This window comes from Danio rerio, chromosome 17 (genome assembly GCF_049306965.1).
Source record: "Danio rerio strain Tuebingen ecotype United States chromosome 17, GRCz12tu, whole genome shotgun sequence".
Taxonomy (NCBI): Eukaryota; Metazoa; Chordata; class Actinopteri; order Cypriniformes; family Danionidae; genus Danio; species Danio rerio.
In genome coordinates, this window is record NC_133192.1 from 15735653 (window position 1) to 15749374 (window position 13722).

The window sequence follows — 13722 nt, forward strand, 5'->3', positions numbered from 1 at the left end:
GTGGCAACGATTGTGCAACAGCTCTTACAAAGTACCTGTTTTTATTCTGTGTGAGTGACTTTGAAGCCAAAATATTCCCATATTACCGACATGATGTTTTTCATCTATATGAATTAGTTGATTAATGCTTCTGAAGCGGCAGACGTCATCATTGTCCGAGCTTTCCTGTTTGTTTGTTTTATTGCGGGCTTTCCGTATAGTTCAGTCGCGCAATTCTGATTGGGCAGAAAAATAGTGTGCTCACTCAATTGCATAGAAAGACTGTCACACAAAGACGGCAGTCTTAAAATTATAAAATTATATAATACATATATTTCATATTGCATATTGTTTCAAATCACGATTGCAATTTGATTTCGATTAATCACACAGGCCTAATGTACAGCTGTGTATCACATACTGTGTATGCATAATAAATATGTATAATACACACACATATACTAAGTCAAAACAAACTTTTATTTTGGATGCAATCAATCTATGCCCAGCTCTATTTTTTTATCTTCATTTAGTTTTACATTTCAAAAAATATCTATTTTATTGTAATGCAGTATGAAAGAGTACTGTAAAATAGTCAACAAAATAATAAGAACTGATTTTTGTGCATATTGTAATATTTGTTCAACTGATTTTTGTAAACATCACCAGAACTTTTATTCGGAAGATTCAACCATTTATATGGTACTTTGATGGGCGGCACGATGGCCCAGTGATTAGCGCTGTCGCCTCACAGCAAGAAAGTCTCTGGTTCAAGTCCCGGCTGGGTCTGTTGGCACTTCTGTGTAGAGTTTGCATGTTTCCCCATGTTCACGTGGGTTTCCTCCAGGTTCTCCCCTTTCCCCAACAGTCCAAAGACATGCGCTATAGATGAATTAAATTAACTAAATTGGCCGTGGTGTATGCGTGTGTGAATGTGATAGTATACAGGTGTTTCCTAGCAATGGGTTGCACCTGGAAGGACATCCGCTGTGTAAAACATATGCTGGAATAGTTGCTGGTTCATTCCACTGTGGCGAAGGAAATGAATGAATGAATAAATGAATAAATGAATGAATGAATATGGTACTTTGGCTTCAGAAAGTGCCATCTGAAAACATGAAAACAAGCTATACTAGAGTATCCTGGCCAAACTAAAGAGACGGGAGCACACAACACTTACCTGTCTAAAGTTATTGAACAGAAAGTCCTTTATGGTAAGCAGGGAGCAGGAAAGCGTTAGTTAGATTAAGAGGTTAGGTGTAAACATCAGGCAAAAACTACAGACGCAGAATACAGGAGGAGCGACAGAAATTAATGAGCAGAGCTTTAGACAATGCAGTATACTCACAGAATGCATACATTAAAGAAACATTCTCCTTATTTCCTTTTCATACACTGTAGATGAGTTAGTTATACCTGCTGTCGCTGATAAGCAGAGAATGTTTTCTCAATATCCTCCAGATCTAATTGTTTGAAGACTCTGACGTCGTCCAGATCCAGCCACACTGTCCCTTCCAGCTTATTCTGTCAGACAGAGATCAGAAATTAATAATCTATGAATACATCTTACATGACTATCACATCCTTAATGACAGCTAAAATGAAAATAAAATGTAATGAATATTAAAAAAATAAATATATTTAAATACAATAATGAATTAAAACATTGATGATACAGTAGAAATAACTTTAATGAAACTACATTCAAAAGAGGAACAATTATATATAATATAGAACTAGTGTAATATAAACATAATAAATAAATATAATTATATACTACTAGAATGAAGATTGATAGATATTTTTAACAGTCGCAAGTATCACATCAGCTGTTAGCGCGAGTGATCATGCTCTCATTCTGTATTCAGCATTCTTTTGCTCGTGCGAACAGTTACTTTTGTCAGTCGTGTTGTTTCTCGATTCTAATATCACATTTGCACGAATATTGGGCCATGCACGTTGTTGAACCCTTTTCAGAAAACTTAAAAGGAAAACGGGTGTTAATGTAAAGCCCTGAATGGACGGATGGATCTTCTTCCCCAAAATGTCTTTCTTTCTTATTTTCTTTCTTTGACTTTATCTGAATTTAAAGGTTTTGCTTTTAGATTTTCTGGATGACATTTTAATGACTAAAATAAATTGTAGCCATCAATGCCAACCAATGTAAACCAATGAAAATTTCGAAGCTAAATCAATTTGACAACAATTTTAAGACTTCAAAAGCATGTCTAATCTATATCTAATACACACATGCACTGCTAAATATTCATACAATATATCTGTCACTAATTTTTAAGATAAATTGAATGATTACTTTAGTTGTTGCTAAGGTCTATGGATATAAACAATTTTCTTTCTTTATTTTTTTTTCTTTTTTTTTATAGATTGCTTTCATCAGCTGAAAGGTTTATAATTCAGACCTGCTATGAAAAGATCTTTAGGTCTAAACTTTTTTTACGCACTTCACTGAGTTTGGTCCAGTTAAAAGACTTGAGCGGGTTGGATGGTTGCGGGATGTTCTTCTTCTTCAGTGTGGAGCCCAAGAGACCTCCAGGAGGAGGAGGAGCACCGAAGCCAAGCAGGCCTGGAGGAGGAGGAGGTCCACCGGGGGGAGGCGGAGGTGGTGGTGGTGCTCCTCCTGGAGGAGGTGGAGGAGGAAGACCAGCCTGACCCGGAGGTGGAGGAGGAGGTGGAAGACCAGGACCCAGAGGGGCGAGGGGAGGGCCACCAGGGATATTTGTCCTCTGAAAAAAATAACACAGTAGAAATATGGAGCAAACGTGTTGTGGATATGATTCAAAACAATGAAAACCACATATAGATCCATTCCAAACCCCAGTGAGCTGTTGACGCTGCATTTTCAGGCATTACAGGATCCAGATACAATAATCTTTTATGTAAACAAATAAGGACAACTGCAATTTTTTTGGAGTTCAAAATAATCATGTTGGACATGATAGTATTATCTGAAGAAGCCCAGAATATTCTGGAAATGTGGAAATGGGAATCATGAAATTGTGCAACTAAAGTACTGGAGTTTCTGGGCAAAATGTAAGACGTGCATTTGTTGTTCCAAGAAAGAAGCCAAGTGAAATGTTAATTATACAGTAAATATTTGAAATTGACACAGAAAAATAGCCATATCAAGAAGATAAAACAAATAAAAAAAATTTTTTTCATTAAACACAGTTACATTTTGTTAAGTGTTATTAAAAAAGTTGCTAAATTTTTAAATGTGTGTGTATCTACACACCCACATATATTAGTAAAAAAGTGTTAAGATATATATAGATATAATATAATATAATATAATATAATATAATATAATATAATATAATATAATATAATATAATATAATATATACAAATGTAATTAGAGATCAACTTTTTCTCACAATTTTTAAGCAAATATGTTTTATGTGGTTCGTTGGTTTAAGAAGATCTACTTTAGCTCAGAGATGCCCAAAGTAGGCCCATGATAACCTTTGATTTAGCCCGCCACTCCATCTGAGAGAAGAGGTTGAGATAAATGCCTTCAGTAAATTAGTCATTTCTAATTTAACAAAACCTTTTATTTGTTGAGCTGAAAAAAAGCTAACTGAAATTAAATGTTATGAATTAATCAGATTTTAAAAAAATGTAAATCCTGTCACTCGACAGACAGAGGACTTGCACAAGACACCGACGAGCAAATCAAGGCAAGGGTAGGTGCAGCTTGACTAGAGCATTCAGAATTGAACTCCATCGTGCTATAAATGAGATCGTTTATGGTTTTACTGTTAGAAGTACTATATATATATATATATATATATATATATATATATATATATATATATATATATATATATATATATATATATATATATATATATATATATATATATATATATATATATATACATACAGTTGAAATTAAAATTATTAGCAACCCTTTTAATTTTTTTTCTTTTTTTTAAATATTTCCCGAACGATGTTTAACAGAGCAAGGAAATTTTCACAGTATGACTGATAATATTTTTTCTTCTGGATAAAGTTTTATTTCGGCTAGAATAAAAGCTGTTTTTTAATTTTTTAAAACCCTTTTAGGGTCAAAATTATTAGCCCCTTTCGGCTATTTTTTCCCTGATAATCCATTGAATGAATCATAGTTATACAATAACTTGCCTAAATACCCTAACCTGTCTAGTTAACCTAATTAACCTAGTTAAGCCTTTAAATATCACTTTATTATTATTTACTGTAATCATGACAAAAATAAAATAAATAATTATATATATATATATATATATATATATATATATATATATATATATATATATATATATATATATATATATATATATATATATATATATATATTTATTATATATATATAATTTATTTTTATTTAAATATTATTAAATTAGGAAATTACCATGGCAACTTTAATGTAATATAGTTTAGTTTAGTATGTTTAACTTCGACCCACAAGCCTCAATCAAGTTTGGTTTTTGGCCCTTCATACGAAAAAGTTTGGGCACCCCTGGTCTAGTTTAATCCTCACAGATTCAGCATTTACCATTTAAACAGTTATAAAGATTTTTTGTTATCAAGAAACTATTTCTCCTTCCAATTCAGGGACTTATTTGGCTCCATTTATTTAGACTTTGCCTTAAAATACAGTTCAGTGGGTTTTGGAAGAGGCAGTGTGTGCGGATCTGCGTATTTAACATACATTACTCATCTCATGTAGCCGGGCAGAAAGGTCAGCCACTTGCTGCTTAACAAGCTTATGTTCACTGCTTTCCTTTTCCAGCTTCTCTTTCATCTTATTGAGCGTTTGCATCATTTCTTCCTTCTCTTGGGCTTTAGCATCACACTCCCTTTCTTTCTTTTCCAGCTTCTGCTGAAGTTCATTATGTTCTACGATTCAAGCCAGAGAAAACAAAGAAGAAAGTGTGTGTCAAAAAAATGCACAAGCGCATTAATATTTGACAACATCAGCAATGTCATCGCTGATTCCCATGCTGATGAAGGCACATGCAAACACATTCAAGGCCTTCTGAAGGGAATCAGTCGCTTTAATCAATATTGGGGTCGTAGAGAGGTCATGTACTGTACCTTTCCTCATTTTTTCCGCTTGCTCTTTCCATTGTTTCACCTCGTTCTCATTGACCAGCCTGTAGAATCGAACAAGAGAGCAGTGTTAGACTATTAGGAATGGTTAAAGAGATCATTCACACAATAGATTTACTAACATGAACTAATAAGGAACACTCGTGCAACATTTACTTAACATTTACTAATGTGCTATTACAATCCAACTTCAACAAATTTATTTCCATGAACTAACTTTAATGAATACATTATTATCCATCTTTTGTTAAAGTATTGTTCATTGTTTATGCTAGTAAATACATTATCAATAACAAATACAACCATATTGTAAAGTGTTACTAATAGTCTAAATTCTGTCATCGTCATTATTTATTCTCTTTCATATCATTACAAACTTGAAATGCATGATATTTATAGTCAATGATAATAGCAGAATTGTTTTTAAAATGTGCAAGCTTTATTCCTTTATTTCAAAAGCCACTGGTTGTGTAATGAAGCCAACTAAAGTACAGCAAAAATAACTTAATAATTGAAGATATGAAAGCAAAAATATCCCTGCATAAGGGTTTGTTTTTACATTTGAAAAATTAGATTGACTTCAGTAATATTATGGCAACTCAAGTGCCATTTTCACCAATATCAACATTCGAGCCCAATCGCGAATGTGATGATGATTTTATACAGCATTTTAAGGTAATATTGAGCAAGTAAAATATTTAGACATATTTTTCTGTTTCACCAATAGAAATTTAGTTTCAAACAAAGCCAGAGCAGACGATTAGCGAGTCGATGATTAATGATTCATTCATAAACAGTTAACTGCTTAATTTCTAGAAGAATCAGTGGTAAATTAATTATTCAGTGAATTACTTAGTAACGTGTTGACTTACTGCCACCTACTGGCAGTTTTAATATCATATTAATTTATAGATAACTGTTTCCATTCCCATCACCATGTTAATGCACAATTTTGAATAAAAAAAAGTGTAGTTTTATGCGCTGTTCACACCATAAGCAGAAGGCATGAATAAATCATGCTATTGGCACATAAATAGACGTGAAAATTCATCATCTTCATTCGTGTGTCAAATTGGCTTTATTTGCACATCAAATTCACTTCATAATAGACACGGATTCACTTCATGGGTGCCCGGTGACTCTTGCTTTATTGCTAAATGGCTAACATGGATTTTATTGAAATAATAGTTGTGCTTTATGTGCTTTAGGAGGGCTGAAAAACAGTGTATATTCCTTCGGCATGCCTGAGTACACTAGATCCTTTCAGAGGTGCACCCAGCTCTGTGAGTTCATCAAATCCTCCAGAAACTGTACCTAGATCATGGAGGCTTTCAGCTGTGCTTCAGACTGAGCCCAGTCCAGTTTGATGAACTGTTGTCTGATGTCTGCAAGAGGATTTCCCCCTCAGACAACAGCAACAGGCACTAAGTCATAATCACTCCCCTACAAGAGCAAGTTCCTGACTGGTTAACGCGGTGCGAATGTCCACTAAAGTTCAGCGATCTACACGTCAAATGTGCAAAACGCTCAACTTGCACCTGATTTGAGCGGATTGCGTTATTTTGCGCTGCATCATTCGTTCGTATCGCACCACAGGATGTCTATTCGAGTCTTTGCATTGACTTAGCATGTAAATCCCTCAAGCTTGATGCTTCATCCGCATCTGTTGTGAACGCAACATTAAATGATACTTTATATACTTTATAAATTATTTAATTGAATTATTTAACTATACTATAGTTATAGCTTAGTTTGCTAAAAAAGTCTTTACGCTCACTTGAGGTGGTTTTGTGAAAATGGGTTTATGGGACTAATGGAAAAACGCATTTGCAGACTATCCTCCATTACGCTCGTCTTGTTTAATGTTGATTACTAGATAACCAATACTACAGTCATCCGCTTTAACAACTTGATGGAAACACACCCACTTTGCATTTGGGATTTTTTTTCCCTTTTTTTGCAAACTTTGAAAAGATTCACTTCACATTAAGATGGAAATCCAGCGTTGGCACAATAGAGTAGTGGTTAGTGTGCCAACATATGGTGCAATAGCACGTCAGGGTGTCCCGAGTTCGAATCCCAGCTCGAGAACATTTCCCAACCCTCTCTCTCTCTCTCTCTCTCTCTCTCTCCAACTTCACTTCCTGTCTCATTATGTCATATCTAATAAAGGCAAAAAGGACAAAAATAAATCTTAAAATAAATAAATAAATAAATAAATAAATGGAAACCCGGCTAATGGCAGATGTAGAGCAGTCAATATACCAAAAACATCAAAATATCATTTAATCAATCTCATGCAGACCAGTTTTATTTTTTGTTTTTCTTTTATAAACTGGCATGTCTTTGTTTTTTTCCGCAGAACACAAAAGCAATTGTGTGTTGCACATAAGTAAGTAATGTAAGCCTTGCAGTTTTGGAATGACATGAGGGAGAGTAAAAGATCATAATTTTCATTTCTGGTTGAACTATCATTTTAAATATGACCCTAAACCACAAAGCTTGGCATAACTTAAATAATATGACATAATTCATATAATAGCACAAAGATGACTTCATATTAGTCGGGCAGGACCTGAAGGAAACCAAGGAGTCGCGGTGCGAAACGTTAAGCGATCAGAAAGGCCTTAAATGAGAGTCAAACTTCAGCTCTGCAACATTTGATCAAACCACTAAATGTTTTCCATATGCATTCTGCATATTTGTTTTTATTTGACTGAAACTGTCCCAGACCGTCTCTCAGTCTTTAACTTGTTTGAACTAGCATGAAGTTGTGTCTCACTTCTAATTAATCCCATGCAGGAAGATGACACAAAGATGTGTTTATTTTAACTTTTGTCCTACTATAAGCAAGCAACTTTCCAGTGCGTACACATATTTTTATGATTGCCAAGTCCAATCATATTCTAGAAGGGTCTAAGTTTATATCTGTATAATACCCAAATCTACAGTGTCATGGGGGTTTGGGAAATTTGCAGTTTACTATATTGCCATAATGGTTGTTTTAACAATATTTGAGCTGACCTTATTGAGTTTGTCACTCACTCAGCACATGTTAGGAGTCCAAAAGCACTGAAGGTGTGATAAAGCCAATTAGAGTACAGTTAGAATGACTCTAAACTTTATGTTGTAAAAAGATAAAAAATATCCCTGTATGGGTGGTTGTCTTTTATATTTCTGAGATGATTCATTTCTAAATGAATCAGCCATTTTCAATGAATCAATTCACTAGATGATTCAACAAACGACTCCCCAGAACTGTCTCTCTTTTGAACTCTGCCCCCCACACTGACTCTTTTGCCCCCTTAAACACCCCTACACTCTCCTCATAACTTATACTCCCAATAATCACTGCACTATTTAATATCTGCACATTAAAAAAATCCACATATTCATCGCACTACATTGAACTGATTCATTTTGAATTGTACACACCCACTGTACATATATATGTGTAGCTATGTTCATACATATCTGCATATTTCTGATTATTAATAGCAACCTGTACATATATTCACCTATTGTGAATCTCTGTTCATAGTTAATGCAACCTGTAAATAAGGTTCATAGTACATCCATCTGTAAATATTACCCATAGTTTTTCTATAATTGCACTTTATAACTTATACCTATATCCTGCACATGCTGCTATTGCACTGCTGTTTAGACCTACAGTAAACTGCATTTCATTGCCTTGTACTTTTACAAGTGTAATGACAATAAAGTTGAATCTAATCTAATCTAATCTAATTATGACACCAAGTCTCTGGCACCAACTGGCCGTTTTAGTTGAATATTTACCTTCTCCCAGAACAGGCTTTAACCCACCAATGAACCGGAACAAAAACACACTCAGCAAAATACTAATTAATCAACATTACTACAGAAAATCTAGGACTATATCAATATATTTTTGACGTCACACTTCAATAGTCTGGCACTTGTCTAAAATTGTGATTAGATGCAGTCTGATGAGCTGCTTGCTCAAAAATGGGTCTGGATTACGGATTCTGGGATTATATTTTTCTGACATAAATGACTGAAATCACTAAATTTATTAAATGACACAGTTTTGGAGAGCATTAAAAACTCTGCGTATTAATGAATGAGAAGAAATGAGGACACCAGTGTACAATCAAAGACTTTAGAAAAACAATAGTGAATTATTTGAATAGAACAAACAATATGGGTAACACTTTATTTTGATGGTCAAGTTAAAGAATAGTAGACTGTCTGCTTAATACATGTTGATATGCTCCTTCATGAGAATGAGCACCTCCAAGTCCGAGGCCATGGTGCTCCACAAGAAAAAGGTGGTTTTGGCATCTCCAGGTTGGAGAAAAGTCCTTACCCCAGGTGGAGGAGTTCAAGTATCTTGGGGTTTTGTTTTGCGTGAGATTGACAAGGAGATTGGTGCAGCGGCAGCAGTAATGCGGTTGATGTACCGGTCCGTTGTGGTAAGAAGGAGCTGAGCCGAAAGGCAAAACTCTCGATTTACCGGTGAATCTAGGTACCTACTTTCACCTATGGTCATGAGCTCTGGGTCAAGACTAAAAGGACAAGATCTCAGATACAAACGGCCGAAATGAACTTCCTTCGCAGGGTGGCAGGGCAAACCCTTATAGATGGTCCAGGGTAAGGAGCTCGGAGTAGAGCCGCTGTTCCTCTACATAGAGAGAAGTCAGCTAAGGTGGCTCGGGCATCTGATTCGGATGCCTCCATGACGCCTACCTAGGGAGGTGTTCCAGGCACATCCCACCAAGAGGAGGCCTCGGGAAAGCCCCAGGACATGCTGAAGAGACTATGCCCCGGCTGGCCCGGGAACGCCTTGGGATCCCCCCAAAGGAAGTGTCTGAGAAGAGGGATGTCTGGAGTTCTCTTCTAGGACTGGTGTCCCCATGACCCAGCCCCAGATAAGTGGATGAAAATGCCATGACATGCTCCTTCAACAGACATTTAACTGACTATAGGAACTTTGCAAGTACATGTCAACTTACACTAACCCTAACCTCAAACAGTCAACCTATAATCTAATGAGAATTATTTGGCATGTAGATGCAATGTAACTTAAAATCACAAATCATCAAAATAAAGTGTGACCACAATACTCCTCTACTTGGTAAAAGGGCTTAATTTAAAAAAAAGAGCTGGGTAAAGGAGCTTACACTTACTGGCAAAGTCACCAAATGACTTCAGCACCCAATAAGAGCTCCAGATTTAAAATAAATATTCATTTGTTCACCCTAAAACTATAGCTTTTTAATATTATTTGAGCATAAGAAATATTATTTGTGGGACAGCTCATCTAAGATTGAATTTCTTATTTGGAATATGCTATTTACAGTAAATGACTTCAGTAATGATTTCAGCAATTAGGACTTTGTCTTGAATGTCAGAATCAGCGGTGAAGATGTGTTGCAAATAATATAGTGAGCAGATATGATTGACTTTAGTTAACCATTATGGTGACCAGTGCTGATTGTTGGGAGTATTGTTTACTCACATTCGCACCACGTTTTTGACATCAAAGTTCTCCAGCGGTGCCACATCTGGGTCGAGCCCCTTGTCGTTCTGCAGGATGATCTGCTGGACAATTCTGTCTAGGAGAACCCAGTACTGCACAGTGTTCCCAGTTTTCTTGTCTAAAAAGCAAAAAAGCAAAGATGAAAAATTGTGTTGATGTCATCAACGCATCCTTTTTAAACAAAAGCTTTAATTTGTCAAAACAGGAAATAAGCCAATAAATCAATAAGCCAATAAATAAAAAAATAAAAAAATAAAAAAATAAATAAGCAAGCCATTAAATAAATTAATAAGCTAATAAATAAATAAATAAACAAGTAAGCCATTAAATAAATAAATAAGCTGATAAATAAATAAATAAGCCATTCAATAAACAAATAAGCTAATAAATAAATAAATAAGCCATTAAATAAATAAATAAGCTGATAAATAAATAAATAAGTAAGCCATTAAATAAATAAGATAATAAATAAATAAATAAATAAATAAGCCAATAAATAAATAAGCAAATAAATAAATAAGCCTAAAAATAAATAAGCCAATAAATAAATACAAAATAAATAAATCCAATAAACCAATGAATAAAGCCAACAAAATAAATAAAAATAAATAAATAATTAAATAAGCCAATAAAAAAATAAGCCAATAAATCAATAAGAGAATAAAACAGTAAGCTAATAAATCAATGAATAAATAAGCCAATAAATCAATAAGCCAATAAACAAATACGGCAATAAATAAACACATAAAAATAAATAAATAAGCCAATAAATAAATAAATAATTTAAAAATAAATAATAAATTACATAATATAATATTATAAGTTATAAAATTATAAGATACTAAAAATAATAATAATTATTAAATTAAATAAAATTAATATTTATATAATATATCATTTATTCGTAATTAATTAATTCAATAAAGTTATAATTATTAAAAAATTATACAATTATTTTAATACATTTATTTTACTTTATTATATTAAAAAATATATTTTTGATGTGTTTTTATTTGTAAAATTATTTAGAATTTATTTAATCTATATTTTTTATTCGTTTAAATAAAAACAAAAACTGGTTTACAATAATAAATCAGGGGAAGTGGCATCACTCACAAGGCATATGAAGACAGTGCTGTAAGACGGATATAAAGTGCGGGAAGGCGTCTGTGTGGTTTATCCTCTTCCGGATGAGCTCGAACATCTGAGTGGCACTTTTAGTATCTACATGAACCTGAACCAACCAACCAAACAAACAAACAAACAAACATGAAACGACTCCCAAAACAAAGTAGCTGTATTTACAAACCCATTTAAACCCCAATCGTACGTTTTCAAACCGCTTAGCGAGAGCTAATTCATCTTCATTTCGTAGCATCTCAAAGAAGTCCAAATGCCTGACGAGTAATGAAAGAGCACACGTTAAACTCAGCCAAGCACTTGAGGCCTGCAGTGTCTCGAAATACAGCACTTACCGATCTAACGTGGAGTTTTCATGGGACCGTAATTTATCAATCACTGGTTGGATGCCCAGCATTAGAAACTCATACCGCAAATGAATTCTGAACTCCAAACTGGTCTGTGCACAAAATATTGGAAGTCAAAGAAAAACTCTTGGATGATTTGAATGTAATGAGAGGCAGATGTGTGGGGGGAAAGTAGCGCTTACCTCCCCTGCTCCTTGACTGAGGACGGCGTTGATGAAGGACATGATGGCCGTCTTGAGGTTCACCTCATCTCTGTAGCGGCCCGTACTCCTGTCCAAGTCATTCAGGAGAGTCTGTGTGTGGAAAAAAAACAAGATGAGGAGAAGGAATGAGAACTACAAAGGAGAACAAGCTCTTCGTATTTCATTCACAAATCTCAAGGGTCTTATTTCAGAAGAACAAGAAGGGCCAATTTGGACGTTGCATTCGATTTAAAGGGAGAACTAATAATGTATACAGTTGAAGAATTATTCGCCCTCGTGTACACTTCTTTTTCTTTTACAAATATTTCCCAAATGATGCTTAACAAAGCAAGGAATTTTTCACAGTATTTCCGATAATATTTTTTCTCCTGTAGAAAGTTTTATTTGTTTTATTTTGTCTAGAATAAACGTTTTTATTTTTTTATTTTTAAACCGTTTTAAAGTCAATATTATTAGACTTTTTATTCAATCTTTTTTGCGAAGGTCAACAGCAGGGCTTCTCAATTAGGGGGGTCTGTGGGCCGAACCCGGCCCCTGAGGCAATTTGTTCCAGCCATCCAAATAGTGTGACTAAAACATCAAAAATAAATTTAGTTCAGTCGAAAAAAGCTACAGTCGAAAAAACTACAGCTATAGGCCGCTTTAGTTATGAAGTGACACGCGTCTGTTCAATACAGCACAAGCTGCAGTTGAAGGCTGCACAGAGAGCAAGTCAAGTGACATTAAGCGAGTGGCATGGGCAGCCAAAAACATTTGGATATTTTTGTAGAAAAGCCCTTTTGTAAAATGCACTGATAATGTTAATATAGGGATGCAATGATTAAACGGTTTTACTATTAACCGCGCTTTAATTCATTACGGTTAAATAATCGTAAAGGGTTCTCAACGCCACATTTCTGGTGCGCGGAACGAAACTGCTGCAACTAAACAAAGTTATGTGTGCTAGTTTAAAGTTCCGAGCTTATACCGATTGGACACTGGATTAACTATTGCAGCATGTTGTTCAAATCAAGCGGTCAATGCAAGCAATCAATGCAAGCAGACCTCCAGGTGCACACAGTAGAAATGATCTCACGCTGTAGTGGTGAGAGTTATGCGTGGCTTTTAGTGCACTGTGAACAAAATATACATTAGACGAATTATTACAAATGATTACAATGAATGCATGTGTGAAAGCAGATAATAACAAGTTCATTTAAATTCTTAGCTAATATATAAAATTAACATTGGACAAATACTATTTATTTATTCTTATTCTTATATTTTATTCATTGTTCTGTCATTTATTTTCATTGTAAAATGATCACTCATTTTTAAATCAAAAACATTTTCATTTATTTTTAAATCCAAAGAGAGAAATGATTATTGATTGTTTTGTATTATTATTTTGTGCTGTATTTGGTTACTGAGCAGCA

At 34.4% G+C, this 13722-nt stretch overlaps 1 protein-coding gene across 8 annotated transcripts in view; it reads right to left on the reverse strand.

The window, feature by feature from the left end:
- daam1a (dishevelled associated activator of morphogenesis 1a) overlaps positions 1–13722 on the reverse strand; it is a 133128-nt gene that overhangs the window by 24498 nt on the left and 94908 nt on the right. For 4 of the 8 annotated variants that reach the window (XM_017351771.3, XM_702261.11, XM_073928241.1 and 1 more), the window contains 10 exons: positions 12287–12397; positions 12093–12196; positions 11948–12014; positions 11734–11851; positions 10597–10735; positions 5079–5137; positions 4693–4880; positions 2442–2723; positions 1396–1503; positions 1160–1186 (listed from right to left, as the gene is read on the reverse strand). In XM_017351771.3, coding sequence (XP_017207260.1) covers positions 1160–1186; positions 1396–1503; positions 2442–2723; positions 4693–4880; positions 5079–5137; positions 10597–10735; positions 11734–11851; positions 11948–12014; positions 12093–12196; positions 12287–12397 — 1203 coding nt within the window. The remainder of the gene's footprint in view (positions 1–1159; positions 1187–1395; positions 1504–2441; positions 2724–4692; positions 4881–5078; positions 5138–10596; positions 10736–11733; positions 11852–11947; positions 12015–12092; positions 12197–12286; positions 12398–13722) is intronic. The other 4 variants (XM_017351772.3, XM_073928244.1, XM_073928243.1 and 1 more) reach the window with 1 other exon arrangement.